At 45.0% G+C, this 18948-nt stretch overlaps 1 protein-coding gene across 1 annotated transcript in view; it reads left to right on the top strand.

Moving 5' to 3' along the window:
• pfdn4 (prefoldin subunit 4) overlaps positions 1-18021 on the top strand; it is a 29221-nt gene extending 11200 nt beyond the window's left edge. Inside the window, exons 2-4 of the mRNA XM_038803104.1 lie at positions 2837-2944; positions 5216-5356; positions 17488-18021. Coding sequence (XP_038659032.1) covers positions 2837-2944; positions 5216-5356; positions 17488-17619 — 381 coding nt within the window. The 3' untranslated portion in view covers positions 17620-18021. The remainder of the gene's footprint in view (positions 1-2836; positions 2945-5215; positions 5357-17487) is intronic.
• The last annotated feature ends 927 nt before the right edge of the window (positions 18022-18948 follow it).

Below are 18948 nucleotides of genomic sequence, written 5' to 3'. Positions count from 1 at the left end.
CCCCATAACCCAGTAACCCCACCTAACACTAAGAGCAATTTGGACCCTGAGCGCAATTTAGCCTGGCCAATTCACCTAACCTGCACATCTTTGGACTGTGGGAGGAAACCGGAGCACCCGGAGGAAACCCACGCACACACGGGGAGAACGTGCAGACTCCACACAGACAGTGACCCAAGCCGGGATTCGAACCTGGGACCCTCGAGCTGTGAAGCATTTGTACTAACCACTATGCTACCGTGCTGCCCTTGTAGCTAAAGAGTCAGGAATATGTGAAGCTCTTTATTGTCTGCAATGCAGTTTCTTGATTTGTAACTTCTCTCAATTGGAATGGACATTTGTTTTTTTATTTAGTCAAGGGATGTGGGTGTTGCTGACTAGGCCAATATTCATTGCCCATTCCTAATTGCCCTTGCGAAGGTGGTGGTGAGCTGCCTTCTAGCGTTGTTGCCACCCATGTGGTGTAGTTACACCCACAGTGCTGTTGGGGAAAGAGTTCCAGGATTTTGACCTAGCAACAGTGAAGGAAATGAGCTATATTGAGAATACTTCCAGGTGGTCGTATTCTCATGCGTCTGCTACCTTTGTCCTTGTGGATGGCAGCAGTCCTGGGTTTGGAAGTTACTGTCTAAGGAGCCTTGGCAAGTTCCTGCAGTGTGCCTTGTAGATGGTACACACGGCTGCCATTGTGCATTGGTGTTGGAGGGAGTGAATGTTTGTGGATGGAGTGCCAATCAAGCGGGCTGCTTTGTCCTGGATGGCGTTAAGCTTCTTAAGTGGTGTTAGAGCTGTCCTCATCCAGGCAAGTGGAGAATATTCTATCGCAGTCCTGGCATATGACTTGTAGATGGTAGACAGGCTTTGAGGAGTCAGGGTGAGGTACTGGCCGCAGGGTTCCTGGCGTCATACCTGCTCTTGTAGCCACTATATGGCTAGTCCAGTTGAGCTTCTTGTCAATGATAACCCCAAGGGCTGCATGGTGGTACAGTGGTTAGCACAGTTACATCACAGCGCCATTGACCCAGGTTCAATTCAGGCCTTGGGTGCCTGCGTGAGTTTGAACGTTTTCCCCGTGTCTGTGTGGGTTTCCTCCGGGTGTTCCAGTTTCCTCCCACTGTCCAAAGATGTGCAAGTTAGATGGATTGGCCATGCAAAATTACACCTTCGTGTCCAAGGTTTAGGTGGGGTTATAGGGATAGGGCAGGAGTGTGGGTCTAGGAAAGGGTGCCGTTTCAGAGGGTCGGTCCATCGCTAATGGCCAAATAGCCTCCTTCTGGACTGTAGTGATTCTATGATTCCAGAATGTTCGCATTTGGAGCACTATATAAGGTAGACTTATAAATCACTAGTAGTTCATTTGTTTAGTTTTAAAACTTTTAAGCAAAGGTAGACCTTATCAAAGGGGACACTTGAGGCACATGCCAGAATTATAATGCAATTTTCTCAATGTGCAAACAGGATTGTACATTGTAGCCATGTGTGAATGATCTAAGTTTTTGACCTGGGGGCGAAGGGGAGAATCAGAACAATGGCAGTGATGCAATTAGTGAAGTATGTTACCAAGTGACAAATAGATGCTTTCCTGAACTTTAAAGTCAGGATGCCATTTCCCAATTCCAAGACCCAGATCAATATTGTGTAAGCCCTTGTTGGTGATTTGTAATGCAGAATCTTATCACTCATTCCCTGGCTGAGAAGTATTGACAAGTCTGCACTTATAAGAATGTTAGTTTGTAAACCAATACAGCAGTGATTTATTTTTCCGATTTTCTGTCTTTACAAAATGCTCCCCAGCTGCAGTAGCTTCATGTACAAAGTTCTTGTAGATCCAGAAATCTACTTGAATGAAGGTGGGGTCATAGGGATAGGTCAGGGGAGTGGGCCTAGGTAGGGCCCACAGTGGTTAGCACTGCAGCCTTGCTGCACCAGGGACTCTGGTTAAATTCCGGCCTGGTGACCGTCTGTGGAGGTTGCACGTTCTCCCTGTAGCTGTGTGGGCTCCCTCCAGGTGCTCAGGTTTTCTCCCATTTAAAGATGTGCAGGTTAGGGTATGGGTTTGGTTGGGGTAGATGGGTGAGTGGACCTGGGTAGAGTGCTCTTTTGGAGCGTTGGTGCAAACGTGATGGGCTGAATGGCCTCCTCCTGCACTGTAGAGATTCTATGATCAAGTGGAATTTCCATTCTCCATGCTGCCAATTATCTACTTGAATATCTATTCTGCATTTACGCAGGATAAAATCTTGCATCAGGCATCCCATCATTGTATGGATTGCAAACATCATTCTCTTTGAAATAGTCAAAGACCATGAAAAATTGAGTAGAATTTGTATAATGTTTGTAATGTAGCTGTAGTTTTCTTCGTTCCTATGCTTGGACTGTTCAAAACCTAGGGACTCTCGGATACCTGTCAAATTTCAGTTTCCGCTGGAATGGTTCCCTTCATTTGTAGTGAGTAGTTGGAAGTTTCACTGAACACAACAGAAGCCATCTCCCCGCAAAACTCAAGCATATTATATATGAAAGTTATTTAGTCTTGGCAGCTTTTGAAAATGCAGTTTTCCAATAATTAAAGAAGAATTTAGTTTCAAAAACTCTTTCCTTGAGAGTAGTAAGGGTGTTAATTTCCTGTACACAGCCTTATGGAACACACAAACGAGAAATGCAGTAAAAGGTGACTGGCACTGAGCTATTAATGTACACTACGTTTACCCATTCATTTGTTAGCTTTGGGATCCTACTCGACAGATGTTAGTTTAGATCTCTGGATATTTTGAAATTGGAATCAATACAAAATGATGTTTCTATTTTAACCATAACTATTACATTTGTTTTATAGGCAGTAGAAGATGTCAATGTCACTTTTGAAGACCAGCAGAAAATTAACAAATTTGCAAGAAATAATAACAGGCTCATAGAACTTAAAGAAGAAATAGAACTGAAAAAGGTAAATGCGAGAAGGTATTGTGCCATGAATATGGTTTGTGAAGAATATATTGTTCTGGTATATTATAAGCTGGTACTATGTATTGCTATACTGAATTGCTGGTATCCAGGGTTTATCCTCCTACAGAATAGCTGTGAATAGTTTACTACAACAGCAATTTGTGTTCATACAGCATCTTTAACATGGTAAAATGTCCTAAAAGCCCATCAGATGAGCAGTGACAAAGTTATACATGGGGCCAGGAAAGGAAATATTGGAACAGATGGCCAAAGGCTTGGGCGAACAGGTAGATTTTAAGGTAATAAAAGAGGAAAGAAAGTTTGAGAGGCGGAGAGATTTACGGAAAGAATTCCAGAGCTTCGGGCCTTGCCAAGGGGAGTTCTGGTGAGTTATTAAAAGCAGGAATATACAAGAGGTCAGAATTAGGAGTGCAGATATCGCAAAGGCCGTAGGGTTGTAGGAGGTTGCAGAGAATGGGAGGAATCGGGCAGTAAAAGAATGTGTATTTAAACAAGAGGCATTGCTTAACTGGGAGCCATTATAAGTCAGTGAGTACAGACGTGATGGATAATCTGGACTTCGAATCATAGAATTTACAGTGCAGAAGGAGGTTATTCGACCCATCGAGTCTGCACCGGTCCCTACAAAGAGCACCTTATTCAAGCCCATGTATCTACCCTATCCCCTTCACCCAGTAACCCCCACTTAACCTTTTTAGACACAAAGGCAATTTAGCATGGACAATAGACGTAACCCACACATCTTTGGACTGTGGGAGGAAATCGGAGCACCTGGAAGAAACCCACGCAGACACTGGGAGAACGTGCAGACTCCGCATAGACAGTGACCCAGCCGGGAATCGAAACTGAGACCCTGGAGCTGTGAAGCAACTATGCTAACCGTGCTACCCCGACTTGGTGCAAGTTGGGATATTGCAGCAAAGTATTACATGACCTGAAGTGAAAATTGCTTATTGTCACAAGTAGGCTTCAAATGAAGTTACTGTGAAAAGCCCCTAGTCGCCACATTCCGGCACCTGTTTGGGGAGGCTGGTACGGGAATTGAACTGTGCTGCTGGCCTGCCCTGGTCTGCTTTAAAAGCCTGCTATTTAGCCCAGTGTGCTAAACCAGCCTCTAGTGGCAAAGTGGTAGTGTTTATAGACAGTAGATTATTAGGCAGGCATGCATTGGAATACCCGAGGCTAGAAATATTGAAGGAACATATGAGGGTTTCATGAGAATATGAGCTGGGTGGGTGCAAAGTTGGACAATGTATCAAGATGGAAATAGATGGTCTTAGTTTTGTCATGAATACGTGGTTGCATTGAATGAATTTGATATGCCCAGCAAGCCACTCCATTCAAGGTCAATTAGGGATGGGCAACAAATGTGCTCTTGCCAGCTATATCACACCCCATGGAAAACAATAAAACCCTGCCTTATTTGCAGCAAAATCTTCTGGTTTCTGATCTTCCTTAGCAGTCGCCCAGGGAATCACTGGAACCCTGTCAAACACTCCAAATAATGGACATAGTAATCTTTGCATCAAAGGATGAACCCTGGTCATGGATATCCTGGGTCCAAAAGGTGCATTATCCTGAATAATCCAAATATCTTCTGATAGCACAGTTTTAAAAATGTGTTTACCTTTGGATAAACATTCCATTGATGGACACTAACTTGCATAACCTAAGCTGCTGATTGCTTTAGTTCTGTGCTACTCAGCAGTGGACTTCCGATAGAACCCCGACAGTGCAGAAAGAGGGCACTCGACCCATCAAGTCTCCACCGACCCTCTGAAGAGCACCTCTGTAGCCCCGCCCAGCCTGAACATCTCTGATCACGAAGGGTCAACTTTAGCATAGCCAATCCAGCTAACCTGTATATCTTTGGACTGTGGGAGGAACATGGAGCACCTGGAAGAACCCCACGCAGACATCGGGGGGAATGTGCAAACTCCACACAGAACGTCATCCAAGACTGGAATTGAACCCAGGTCCCTGAAGCTATGAGGCAGCAGTCCTAACCACTGTGCCATCCTGAGTAAGTGTGTAAAGAATCATAGAAAGTGATCCTTGCCTGGTTGTGAAGAATGAGAAGATTCCTCACATTTCACCAAGCCAAAGATTTATGCAACAAGACTGTTGCGCAATCTTCTTTTTAACTATGGCGCTCATGCAAATATGTAAACACTTAACAATTCAGTGTGTACAGTTGGGAATTATTTATTTTTTAACTGTTACTGATCCTGCTTCATGTGATTTAACTCAGAAACAGTTACAGAACCTAGAAGATGCCTCTGATGATATCATGATGCTTGATGAAGATGCTGTGCTGGTGCCTTATCAAATTGGCGAGGTTTTTATTAGTCACTCCCAGGATGAGACGCAGGAGATGCTAGAAGCGGCAAAGGTAATAAATATCTTGGCTGACTGGTGCTTGCTTATACTATTTCAGTTCACAAATAAGTAGTTGCACTTAGACTGAAGTTGGACTGCCACCATGTGTGAATCTATCCTAAGTAAGATTGGAGTAGGCAATATTAAGTTAACATAGTGAAGTGGAGGCATATTACAGGTTTCAAGCTTGTCAAAAGATTTCCTCCTTTTGAGTGGCTTTGAAAAGATGTTAAAATGTCTCAAATAACCCACTGAAATATTTTTGTTCAATTTGATCTGTGGGTTTAGGTAAAAATAGAGACAGAAGATTTGGATTATCATTTCCCCAAACTTCTCGAGTAGTTCTCGTGCAATTAGTTAATTTAATTGTAACAGTTACTGTTATGTGGTCAAAGTGAATGACAAGGTAAGTGTTTTTCTGCTGGTGTTAATTGAGAGAGAGGGGTTGCCAGGAACCTTCAGTAGTGCAATGGAATATTTAACTTGCAACTAAACAAGAGAAAAAGAAAGCCTTTGGCTTACCATCTCTTTCACAGAAAAGATGTACTGCCAATGCAGCTCTTTTAGTTTTGCATTGTGCAGTCAACCTGCGTATTGTACAATTAAGCCTCAAATAAGACAAGATTAGAAGGAACTCCGGTTAGGCAAAAAGAACAGATGCTATATTGACTATTTTCTTAAGCTCCATTTGTGACTGTTAAGATAACTCCTTGCGAAATGGAAAATAACTAGCTCACATGCTATACTAAAGTGTAATATGATAACTTTTCATTGCAGTTATTTTCATTTTCTTGTCACATTAGAAAGTCAGATAGATGGGCTACGGGCAGACTTGTGTGACTTTAGAGAAAACGGCTTTGTACCTCTGCCGTTGTTGATTTTTCTCTTTTAATGTTTTCTGGGACCAGACAATCTTCCTGAGGGCCTAATTTCCAGCTGCCTCCCGCTAATTTCCAGCCGCCTCCCGCTAATTTCCAGCCGCCTCCCGCTAATTTCCAGCCGCCTCCCGCTAATTTCCAGCCGCCTCCCGCTAATTTCCAGCCGCCTCCCGCTAATTTCCAGCCGCCTCCCGCTAATTTCCAGCCGCCTCCCGCTAATTTCCAGCCGCCTCCCGCTAATTTCCAGCCGCCTCCCGCTAATTTCCAGCCGCCTCCCGCTAATTTCCAGCCGCCTCCCGCTAATTTCCAGCCGCCTCCCGCTAATTTCCAGCCGCCTCCCGCTAATTTCCAGCCGCCTCCCGCTAATTTCCAGCCGCCTCCCGCTAATTTCCAGCCGCCTCCCGCTAATTTCCAGCCGCCTCCCGCTAATTTCCAGCCGCCTCCCGCTAATTTCCAGCTGCCTTCTTAAATCTATTTGTTATCTCTACGCTCACCTCGAAGAACTAATGTAAGGATCATGGATTTGTTCCTCAGCAAGATGAACCATCCACTAATTTGGTTCTAATAGCTCGCTTCCTCACCCTCAGCCCATCAAACCAAACCTACTATGGCTCCTCTCCTACTCCTTGTGACCATTGTGAAGTTCCCTTCTCCCCTGCCCCACAGCATTTGACACAGTTGACCACATATCCTTCTCCATTGTCCAGCTTGACTGGATTGACCTTGCCTCATTTAATTCTTGTCTGTTCAATTGTGGTTAAAGCACCTCCAGCAGTAGCATTTCTTTGCCCATGTCCCTCTGGAGTCATCCAAGGATTGATTCTTGACCTCTTACTCCTTTACCTGCTGCTCCACAAAATCAAGAGATATGCATTCACAGATATGCTGACACCCAGCTCTACCTCTATATCACCAGTCTCCATCATTCTGCAGCCTTTGCAGTATATAGAAAGAGGAGGATTTGGATTTGAATTTGTTTATTGTCATGTGTACCAAGGTACAGTGAAAAGTATCTTTCTGTGAGCAGCTCAACGGATCATTAAGTACATGAAAAAAAAAGGAAATGAAAGAAACTACATAATAGGGCAACACAAGGTACACAATGTAACTAGATAACACCGGCATCAGGTGAAGCATACAGGGGTGTAGTGTTAATGAGGTCAGTCCATAAGAGAGTCGTTTAAGTGTCTGGTAACAGTGGGGAAGAAGCTGTTTTTGACTTTTGTATATCCTGCCCGATGGAAGAGTGAGTAAGACAGGTGGGAGGGGTTCTTGATTATGCTGCCCGCTTTCCCCAGGCAACGGGAGGTGTAGATGGAGTCAATGAATGGGAGGCAGATTTGTGTGATGGACTGGACTGTGTTCACGACTCTCTGAAGTTTCTTGTGGTCTTGGGCCGAGCAGTTGCTATGCCAGGCTGTGATGCAGCCAGACAGGATACTTTCTATGGTGCATTGGTAAGAGTTAATTTGGACATGCCGAAGTTCCTTAGGATCTAATGTTTTGAGTCTGGATGACTCTTTGACAAAGCTTTGTTAAGGAGTCACCCAGACTCAAAACATTAGCTCCCTTCTCTCTCCACAGATGCTGTCAGACCTGCTAAGATTGTGCAGTATTTACGTGGATGCTGAAATCTGAAACAAAAACAGAAATTTGCTTATACCTTTGCAGTTTAACTGTTTGTCTGTCATTGAATCTTGGAAGAGCTGCAATGTCCTCCAGTTAAACAGTTTTCCACTCCTGCCACAGACCTTGTTCCCTCCCACTAATTCTATTTCCATCCCAGGCCACTGTCTCCAATTGACACAGACTGCTTGTAACCGTGGGATCCTATTTGACACAGCGTTGAGCTTCTAATCCCATAAACTGTCCCTCACAACCCTAGAACCATCTTCGCTGGCCCATCACTGCTTTCCTTGTTGACCTACATTGGCTTTTGGTCCCAGAACGCCTCACTTCAAATTCTCATCCTTGAATTAAATTCATCATGGGGTTCCTCACCTCAAATTAGATATAACTCTTGAGGCTAAAGGGATCAAGGGATATGTGGGGAAGACAGGATCAGGGTATTGAACTTGATGATCAGCCATGATCACAATGAATGGAGGAGCAGGCTCGAAGGGCCGAATGGCCACTTTCTGCTTCTATTTTCTATGTTTGACCTCTATCTGTAACCACCTTGGCCAAGCAAGTCTTGTTGAACTTTTATCCATCTGACTAGCTTGTAATGTGTATGCATTTCTTTCTCCCTCCCTTCACTCGCCCTTGGTAACTATGCCTGCACGTGCCTAAGCTCTTCATTCTGGAATTCACTCCCTCTACCTCTCCATTTCCACCTTGTCCTTTTAACACTCTTCTAAAATCAACCTCTTTTGTTCATTTCTAATATGTCCAGCTCTACCTCTATATCACTCAGACTCTTGTGTTTGTCTGATTTATGTGAAATACCATGAGATGAGATGCTAATGCTACTTTAAAAATTGCAAGTTGTTATGATATTTGATTCAGCAAATTCTGGCAGGAGCTGCTTTCAGGGCTCAGGAGAGGGGGCTGCAGAAAGTGCTGACCACTTGGGGCCTGTGTCTCTAGTGGGGTCCCCGGCTCATTGGCCAAGTAGCCTGACAGCCAGAGTGCTCTATGTCCAAAGCAGCCAGTCTGGCATGTTGACAGGCTACTGAGCCAGTAGTTGCAGTTGCTCTTACCAGCGATCATTGGCTGAGTAGGATGCATCAGATTTCCCAATCCCCTCCTTCGCTCATGCAGGGACTGTTCTGTTGGAACTTTCTTCACTTTAGATATGAGTGGAGCACAAGATAAAGTAAAACAAAGTATCTGGTTGTGTTAGGATTCTGGACCAGATTACAACTTTGTTAGGATACAGGACAAAAGGGCGGCATGGTGGCGCAATGGTTAGCACTGCTGCCTATTGCGCGTAGCACCCGGGTTCGGTCCCAGCCCCGGGTCACTGTCTGTGTGGAGTTTGCACATTCTCCCCATGTCTGCGTGGGTTTCACTCCCACAATCCAAAGATGTGCAGATTAAAAGGGCGGCATGCGGCGCAGTGGTTAGCACTTGGACTGCGGCGCTGAGGAATCCCGACCCTGGGTCACTGTCCATATGGAGTTTGCGCATTCTCCCCACGTCTGCGTGAGTTTCACTCCCACAACCCAATGATTTGCAGGTTAGGTGGATTGGCCACGCTAAATTGCTCCTTAATTGAAAACAAAATAATTGAGTACTCTTAAATTTATATAAAAAAAAGATGTGCAGGTTAGGTGGATTGACCATATCTTTTTATTAAAACAGTAAAAAAATATATACAAGACCAAACGGTGCAAACACTCATTTTGTGTTGGAGAAACAGGGTATCCTCGCCTTAGTACCAATGTACGGGGAGGGGGGGGTGGATACTCTGATTATTAAAACAGTTCACAACACATTTCTACAAAAAACAAATGGTACAAGCACTAAACTTTGCACTGGAGAGACCAGATACCCTTGCCTCTACCAACAGAAGGGAAAGGAAGGGCGTAGGTGGGGAGAGAGGGGAAAGGAGGGTGGTGGGGAGGGAGCGAGTCGGAGTGTTGGTGAAGGGGGGCCCATTAGGGCACTGCCTGAACTAGCTACAGAGGCAGAAAAAGAAAAGAACCTTCAATTATGATGTGCCAGATTCTGGGAGTTCCCCAGAGGGGTGAGGGGCGACATAGTGTCAGGCACGAGTGAGACGCGCACCCTGCTACAGACCATCTCGTGCACCCTGCGCTCCCGACACTGGGCGGCTGACAGCCTTCGGACAGTCGCCCTCCGGGCCCGAATCCTCTACCACACTGAGTGCGGTGGGCGACGTGGGCCTACCAACCAACTCGGGGGCTGCCTTGAGCCCGCCACCGGGATCGACAGGCGGGATCTCCTCAGGCTCCTCCCGGGGTCCGGAGCCAACGGGAGGCAGTGGTGCAGATGCCTGCTCCGCCCCTGCCACCTTGTCACTAGAAGGCCCCGAAAATAAGGTGCCCAAAGACAGCGGTTGGGACAGAGGGTCTTCCAAACCATAACCTGCTACGAACATAAGAAGCAGGGTGTTATCGCTGACCCCCTCCCCCGAGAAATTGAACAAGTCTGGGGTTCTAAATTGTACTGGTTGGAATGGGCCCCCTTGGGTCCCGCCCACCCCCGAAGCCCCCTGCTCGACGGACAGCGGCAGATGCTGGGATTTTCTCATTATCCCCCCGCCTCTTTTCTTTCGGGGACTGGGCGTGACATCGATGGAAAAGAACCTGGAGTAACGCCGTTTGTGGTGGAGAGGGTCACACGCCAGGGAGACCTCTATCTCTGGAGGTGCCTCCAGGCTGACTCCTTATCCCTCAATGCTTCTCTCCAGAATTTGTGGCTGGGACAGAGCACCTCTGGTTTGAGGTCGTGCACCTCACTACTGCCACCCAGAGGGTCCCGGCTTGCGGTGGCGAAATGTCACTGGGCTGAGGGTGTTGGTGGGTGAAGCGTAACAGCTGCACCCGGGTTGGTAGCCAGGGGTACTGGGTCAGTCAGGGATAGAGGGTCAGAAGCACCCAAACCTGACCGCTAGCGAATCGCCCTGCTGGGCTTCCCCTCAGCCTTCCGGCCACACGGCCGACCCCTCACCTCCACGCCAGTGGAAGTAGAGGGGCGGCGGCACCACCAGCGGCAGTGTTAGAGGTGGGGCAATTTTTTCTAATATGTCCCACCTTTTTGCAGGCCTGGCACCACACGCCACCCGCGGGCCAGAAGATACGGTAGGTTTTGTCCCCAAAAGGGATCTCAAAAGTCCCTTCCAGGACCTCCTCCCGGGCCAGGCAAACAAAGACCTCGCACCAGAATGAGAAAATATGCGTGAGGGTGGGATCTTTGAGGCCCAGCGGGAGCGGTATCAACCTTGACTGTACCTCCCCCAGTTGATGGATGTGGGTGAGGAGGAGCTCCGTGGGAATAAAAGGCGGGACATTAGAGAGGATAACTCTCGGCACTGGCCTCCAGCGGGTCCACCGCCAGCTAGATCCTGCCCAGGGTGAGGTGGACCACCTGCTCAGCTCTCAAAAAGAAGACAGCTTTGCCATACACCTTTGAGGCTGCAACTATGGCCGAAGGGCCAACAACCTTGGCCATAGCACAGGCGCAGGCCTCTATTGACATGGTGGGGTGGGCGCAGCACTTCACAAGATTTTGGGGCAAGAGGCAAAACGGTGACCTAACACCAGCTGCATAGGTGGCTGTAGAGGGCCCCACCACTGGTGTCGGCAGCGTTGTTGCCATCCCGGTCATTGGTGGATGTTAGGGGAGAAAGGGGAGGGAGAGAGTAACTGAAGGGGAGGAGAGGGGGGGGGGGGAAGAGAAAGGCACAGGGGGACAGACCGCGGTGTGCCCCGAGTACAAGGGAGGGAAGGGGAGGAAGGAGCAGGAAGTTAAGTCACAAAAGGACAGTCCGGTACCGAGGAAAGTCTTGGGGGCTGGTCCCTCAAAAGGTCTTCGATCCAGCAGCGCGTGGGTGGGTGGGGGACAGGGTCTTCAGCCCAACAAGGGTCCAGCAAAACAGGCCACGGATATTATCCCGTCTCGGTGTTATCGGCAGATGAAAACAAGATAAAGTCCTGTTGCACCAACCTCCTTCTCTTCGTCCCCTTCCAAGTGTTGCAGCAACCTCCTGTTTGCTGGGAGGCCTCAGGCCCAAGGGCTCTGTAGGTGAAACACGCAGCAAACTACAAACAGTCCCAGCTCCAAGGGTCCTGTAGATCGAGAAAACAGCAAACAGTCCCGACCTCTCCTCCTCTCCTGCTGCAGGCTCTGCAAATGCAGGGAGGCAGGCAGTGTTTCAATCCAGTCCCAGGCTGGAACTTTATCCACTCCAGGTCAGCCCAAACCTTCATCTGTGAAGACTGTTTTGCCTCTCTTGCAGGACCCTGTAACATCCGGTGAGCTTCAGATAAACCATGTAGCAGCAAATGTCATCCTCCCTCTCTCCTTTGTCCTTCATCCAGGCAATTCAGCAACCACCAGCTCTGGACACAGCAGCAAACAGAGCAACAGAGAGAGCAGCTGCAGCTACTAAAGGTGGATTGGCCACACTAAATTGTCCCTTAATTGGAAAAATATAATTAGGCACACTAAACAGGACGAGAAACCCCAAATAATTTTCAATTTGTAAAACTGTAAGGATAGGATACTTCACCGCAGGAGTGATGACTCTGACCAATAGGTATTTTTTATGTCAAAGCAAACTTTAATTTAAACACAGAATTAACCATATTAACATCAAAGAAATAGTTTTACAATAAACAATTCAACAGTTCTTAAACAAAAGGAAAATCTTTAACTTTAAAAAGTTAACAAAACAGGTCCACTTCCGGTCCTCGGTGTAGAGACGTTTTGGCGAGTGACCCTTTCAAGAGCAGATCCGGTACACTGCTGTCTTGGCAGGCCCTTCTCAACCTAACAGCATTTGGCAAAACTGTAACCTGCAGACAGACCTGGCTCCTCCCATTAATTATATAATCTGTATCTAGCTAATATGTCCCATAAACTGCTGAGCTAGGACCAAACACAAACTAAAATTATCAATACCACAGGGAATCTCAAGCAAGCAAATCTGTACTGCCTCTGACCAGCCGATGGCAGTGTAAACCTACCATGTAACTCTGTTCCTTGGGAGTTGGGAGTACGTCGTGTTAGTGGATAGATGTATTTTGAAGTAGATCTAGAATAATTAGTTAGTGTTAGTTTGTTATATATTTATTCCAGTTATCTTTGCCACGCATTTGTTTTATAATAAATTATCTTAACTAGTCAAGAACTGTAGTGCATCATTCCTGCCGGCCAGTTGACAGAACATGACAACTGGGCACGTCCACACATACCCCTGTGATAAGAACTTGTAGCCTAGTCTGTCTATCTCTAGTTTTGCTTCTTTAACGAAAAGGCAACAAAGGTTTTATTACTTAGCTCTGCTACTTGAATTCTCAGTGTATTGGACATTGAATTTTGTTTGTTCAGCCTGTTGTTTATGTATTCTTTGTACCTGGTTTTAAGAATTTATGTTTAACGTTGTGCCAAACCAGATCTCAGGCAGCTGTTGCTGGGTTTCTTGCTGAAGGGGAACGAGAAACTATCGGAGTCTTGATTATTTTTTTGGAGGGCTGGCAAAAGGGATTATATTTGCTTCAATAGAAATGGGAGGCGTTGGAAATGCTCAGTACATCAGGCGGCATCTGTGCAGAGAAAAAGAGGTCAGTGACCCTTCATCAGAACTAGTGTAGATTGTGGACCATTACAATATATAACTGCAACTTTTTGAAGTAGCTGCTCTTCAAGCAATGACGCCTGAATGATGGGTGTGGACAGAGGAACTATGGGGTGGGAGAAGATGAGTGAGTGATGAGGGAGGGAGTGGGAGAGGAAGGAGTTGATCAGGGAGGGAATATAGATGTTAGCTGGTCTTGGGAGGATTTGTTGTAAGAATGAACTTAGGAATTCTCTTCAATTTGCTTGCATTATTTAAACAGTATTCCTGTTTATTCAAAATACTTATATGGAATAGATTATGATGGCCATTGATTTGATTCTTCCTCCCCATACCCCCCACACCCCAAAAAAAAGTTGCAGTTTTGGGGAAATGTTGATGGATATGCGAGCTATGATGAAAAGAGTTTCAGGAGGTACAGCGTACAGAGAAGCATCAGCCTATCAGCTGTAGATAGAATAAGTAGCTGGTTTACTACCAGATTTCTAGAGGGACCTAAATATGTAGCTAAAAAATAACTTTTGTATTTGAACTAAATGTACAACTGAGCTGGAAAGAAAGTGGGATAATAAATCACAGAATACAACAGTGCAGAAGAAGCCCTTTGGCCCGTCAAGTCAAAACTGACACAATGAAAGCCCTGACCTGCCCACCTAATCCCACTTGCCAGCACGTGGCCCATAACCTTGAATGTTATGGCATGCCAAGTACTCATCAAGATACTTTTTAAAGGATGTGAGGCACCCCGCCTCTTACCACCCTCCCAGGCAGTGTATTCCAGACTGTCGCCACTTTTTAGAATTAGAACAGTACAGTACAGAACAGGCCCTTCAGCCCTCAATGTTGTGCCGAGCAATGATCACCCTACTCAAGCCCACGTATCCACCCTATACCAGTAACCCAACAACCCCCATTAACATTATTTTTTAGGACACTAAGGGCAATTTAGCCTGGCCAATCCACCTAACCCGCACATTTTTGGACTGTGGGAGGAAACCGGAGCACCCGGAGGAAATCCACGCACACACGGGGAGGACGTGCAGACTCCGCACAGACAGTGACCCAGCCGGGAATCGAACCGGGGACCCTGGAGCTGTGAAGCATTGATGCTAGCTACCGTGCTGCTTAACTTTCTGGGTAAAAAACCTCCCACAAATCAACTGGGATCATAGTAATAAAAAATAGGAGTAGGAGTAGGCCATTCTGTCCTTTGAGCGTACTCTACTTATTCATTATGATCATGGTTGATCATCCAACTCAGTAACCTGTTCCTGCTTTCCCCCTGTATCCTTTGATCCCTTTAGCCCCAAGAACTGCACCTAACTCCTTGAAAATATACAATGTTTTGGCCTCAACTGCTTTCTTTGGTAGCGAATTCCACTGGCTCACCACTCTCTGGGTGAAGAAAGTTCTCCTCAACTCAGTCCTGTATTCTTAGACTGTGATCCTTGTTCTGGACTCCCTCATCATCGGGAACATCCTTTCTGCATCTACCCTGTCTAGTCCTGTTTTATTTTTATTAGGTTTTTACGAAATGCACCCATATTTATCTAAACTCCAGTGAATATAATCATAACTTCTTCAATCTCTCCTCATACGTCAGTCCCGCCAACCTAGGAATCAGTCTGGAATACCTTCCCTGCACTCCCTCTGGAGCAAGAACATCCTTCCTCATAAGGAAACCAAAGCTGTCGTCTTATCAAGCCACTGTATAATTTCAGCAAGACATCCCTCCTCCTTTACTCAAATCCTCTCGCTCTGAAATCCAGCGTACCGTTTGTCTTCTTTACCACCTGTAACAGCTTGCTTACTTTCAGTGACTGATGTACAAGGACACGGGCCTTCTTGTACAGCAGCCCCCTTGAATGGCACCTTATAAATCACCTAAAGCATTAATTCTCTCCACCACTGATACACAGTGGCAGCACTGTATATCATCTGCAAGATGCATTGGAGCAACTCACCAATACTGGAATCTATTATTAAGGAAGTCTTAACGATGGACTTGGAAATCACAGTATGATCAGACAGAGTCAACATAGTTTTGTCTTTGCAAAATTTGCAAGTTTCTATTAGGATGCAATTGGTAAGGCAGAGGAAGTGAAACCAGTATATGTAAAATATCGAGACTTCCAAAAGGCATCCGGCAAATGCCACAGAAAAGGTTAATATGCTAGATAAGGGTACAGAGTTGGTGGCAACATACCAGCAAGGATGGAGGATTGTTCAACTGACAGGAAGCGGTAGAGGAGGAATAAATGAGGCATTATCAAGTTGGCAGGGTGCAACCAGTAGAGTGTCTCAAAGATCAATACTCGGACCCCAGCCGTCCACAAGCTATATTAATAACTTGGAAGAAGACTGAGAGTAAGGTATCCACGCTTGCTGACAAGTCAAAGCAAGGTAGGAATGTAAGATGCGAGAACACAAAAAGGCCGCAAATCGATATAGGCAGGTAAGGTGAGGGGGCAACAGGGTTGTCGATGGAGTACAATCTGGGGAAGTATGAGGCTACTCACCTTGTTCTGAAAAATAGAGCAGCACGATATTTTTTAAAAGGCATGGAATTTCTAAATGTTGATGTTGTAAGAGATTTGCAAGTACTCATATGAGGGACCCACAGTTAACATGCAGGTACAATAAGCAATTAGGAAGGCACATAGCATGTTTGTTTTTATTAGGAAGGCAAATGGCATGTTTCCCTTAATTTCAAAGAAATTTGAGTTCAAGAATAAGGAAGTCTTGCTACAAATTTTCAGATGACACAAAAATAGGTGGGACAATAAGTTGCAGTGAGGAAATAACCTTACTAATGGATACAGATAGGTCAGGAAAGTGGGCCAAAATGTGGCAGATGGGAGTTTAATGTGGATAAGTGTGAGGTCATGCATCCTGGTCAGAAAAATGTGACGGCAACTTATTATCTAAATGGGGAGAGACTTTGGGGTCTTCCGTTGCAGAGGGATCTGGGATCCTCGCTCACGAGTCACAGAAATTACAGGTACAGCAGATAATAAAGAAAGCAAATGGAATGTTGGCATTTATAGCCAAACGAATAGAATACAAAGGTAAGGAACTGTTGCAACTGGCATTGGAGCACTGCACAGTCCTGGTACCCCACCCGAGGAAAAACATAGCCGCATTGGAGGCAGTCCAGAGAAGGTTCGCTAGGTTAATTCCAGAGATGAGGGGTTTGTCCTATGAAGAGATATTGAACAGTTTAGGCCGATAAGCTCTATAGAGTTTAGAAGAATGAGGGGGACATCAAATTGAGGTATACAATATGATAAAAGGTATGGATAAAGTAGATGTGGAGCAGATGTTTCCTCTTCTGGGGCATTCTAGAACGAGGGGTTTGATTCCGCCAGCTTTTATTTCCCTCATGAAGGCAACTTGCTAGCATAGGTAAAGTTGCCATCGTCCCAGATGGCCACTTTGTGGGGGAGAGCTGACTGGTGATGATTTAATAATCTTTATTATTGTCACAAGTAGGCTTACATTAATACTGCAATGAAGTTACTGTGAAAATCCCCTAGTCGCCACACTCGTGACACCTGTTCGGGAACCTGATGTCCAACAGGTGAGGACAAGGTTGAGCAGGCGGGACCTTCACGAATAACCTCAGCCAGTACAGCTAGCATAATGAGGCAGTGATGGTGGCCTGAGGCACTGGCTTCTTCTTCACTTGTGTTCTGGTGCTTCCTGATTTAGCAGGAGATCCACATTGCCTCTTCTCCCCTGCCCCCCCTTACTTTCAAACTGTGAAATGAAAAACATTACAGATAATGAGATTTTTTTTGTGCCTTGGCTGCAAAGTGACTCCCAAGTGCGTATTGCCATTAGCTTCTCTGATTTTGTTTAACACATCAAAATTATCCCTAAAGCTGTTTTCACTGCCTTTTGGCCCCAATTCAATGAATGTAGAATGTTTTGAATTAATAAAGAACATTTGAATTTCCCTGACTGTACCCTGACAAAACTTTCAACTTTATTTTTCAGCAAAGTCTCCAAGACGAGATCCAGGTTTTGCAGACTCGTGTGGAGGCCATTCAGCAGGTGTTATCTGATCTTAAAGTTCAACTCTATGCAAAATTCGGAAACAATATTAACCTTGAAGCAGATGACAACTGAGCTGTTTATTCTCACCAGTCACATTTCATTCAATTGAATGATTAACTTCCCAAGTTGGGCAGCTATTGCAGTTTGCTTTAGGAAATCGTAATCTTTTTTAAAATCAGAGTTATCATTTGTTCATTATTATGGGACTGACTTTTAAAATTTTTGTCCTGTAGCTCCATTTATTTGAGAAAAAAACTTTTTATATGTGCCTGCACTTGTTATTTATTTGTTACAGTGGATCCATATTCTGATTTTTGAATTGTCTGTAAAGTATTCAGATCTTAAACCCCAGATTAGGAAGTATACCTTTGGCATTCGAGTATCAATTTATTATTTTGACAAACAAATGTCCATTCCGGTCAACTTGCATAATCCACCTTCCCAATAAAATAATTAACTTTTCACGGTGCTAAAGCCAGTGCATGTGTCTCTTTATTGAACGCTTTTGAGTTATTGCAATGTAATCAGGTTTTGATTGTGATCTTTTGAGTTTTATACCTCATGATACCACACTGATAGTAGATATTTACACTCTAAGAAACTTTGAATATTATGCTGTACCTGAATAATCAGCTGGCACTGCAGAGGATGAGTGTGTGGCAAAAAGTGTTGGATTGCATACACAACTGCAATTAAAAACATCATTTGTTTGTCTTTCATTTTTACAAGGTTGTGACTCCAGAATCATTCGGGACCAAAGCTGTACACAATACTTCAGACATGGTCCCACCAATGCCCTGTTCAGTTGTAGCAATACTTTCCTTTTCCTATCCTTTGTTCCTTTAGCTATAAAGGGCAAAATTCCATTTGCCTTCCTTCTCACCTGCACACCAATTTTCTGTGAATATTTAATTGAATATTCTGGAATTCAAAATTCCGCAGGACCATCAGTCTCATACAATATCATAAGGACTAACTTCAAATACATCAGGGAATAGCTAAAACAAGTTGTTTGGGCCAAGACGTACAGCTCACCCTCAACACTTAGCAGAGAACAACAGGCAGTTCTTCACAGAAATCATAATGGTGAGCAGACGAGATTTTTTTTTTAATTAACTGGAAACAGCAAGTGCAGGTAAAACTGATGTGATGGTGAATGCCTTAAGAAACAGAAATTGAGTGGGGAAGAATGAACTGTATTGGCATTTTCTAGAAATAATAGAAGACTGTAGAAATATGTTAAAAGAAGGATCTTAAGGCATTGTTGTAGATGCAGCACCTGTCTTTTGGTATTTGCAGTCATGGAAGAGTAGAAGTAAGTAGTCAATTTAATAAATGATGTTTCCTGCTAGTATTTTGTAAGCAAGATTAATAAACATCTTTTACAGATGACAACAATGC

Source organism: Scyliorhinus canicula, chromosome 7 (assembly GCF_902713615.1).
Source record: "Scyliorhinus canicula chromosome 7, sScyCan1.1, whole genome shotgun sequence".
Classification (NCBI taxonomy): Eukaryota; Metazoa; Chordata; class Chondrichthyes; order Carcharhiniformes; family Scyliorhinidae; genus Scyliorhinus; species Scyliorhinus canicula.
Note: the sequence above shows the minus strand (reverse complement) of the source record. Positions and strands in the feature narration are given on the sequence as shown.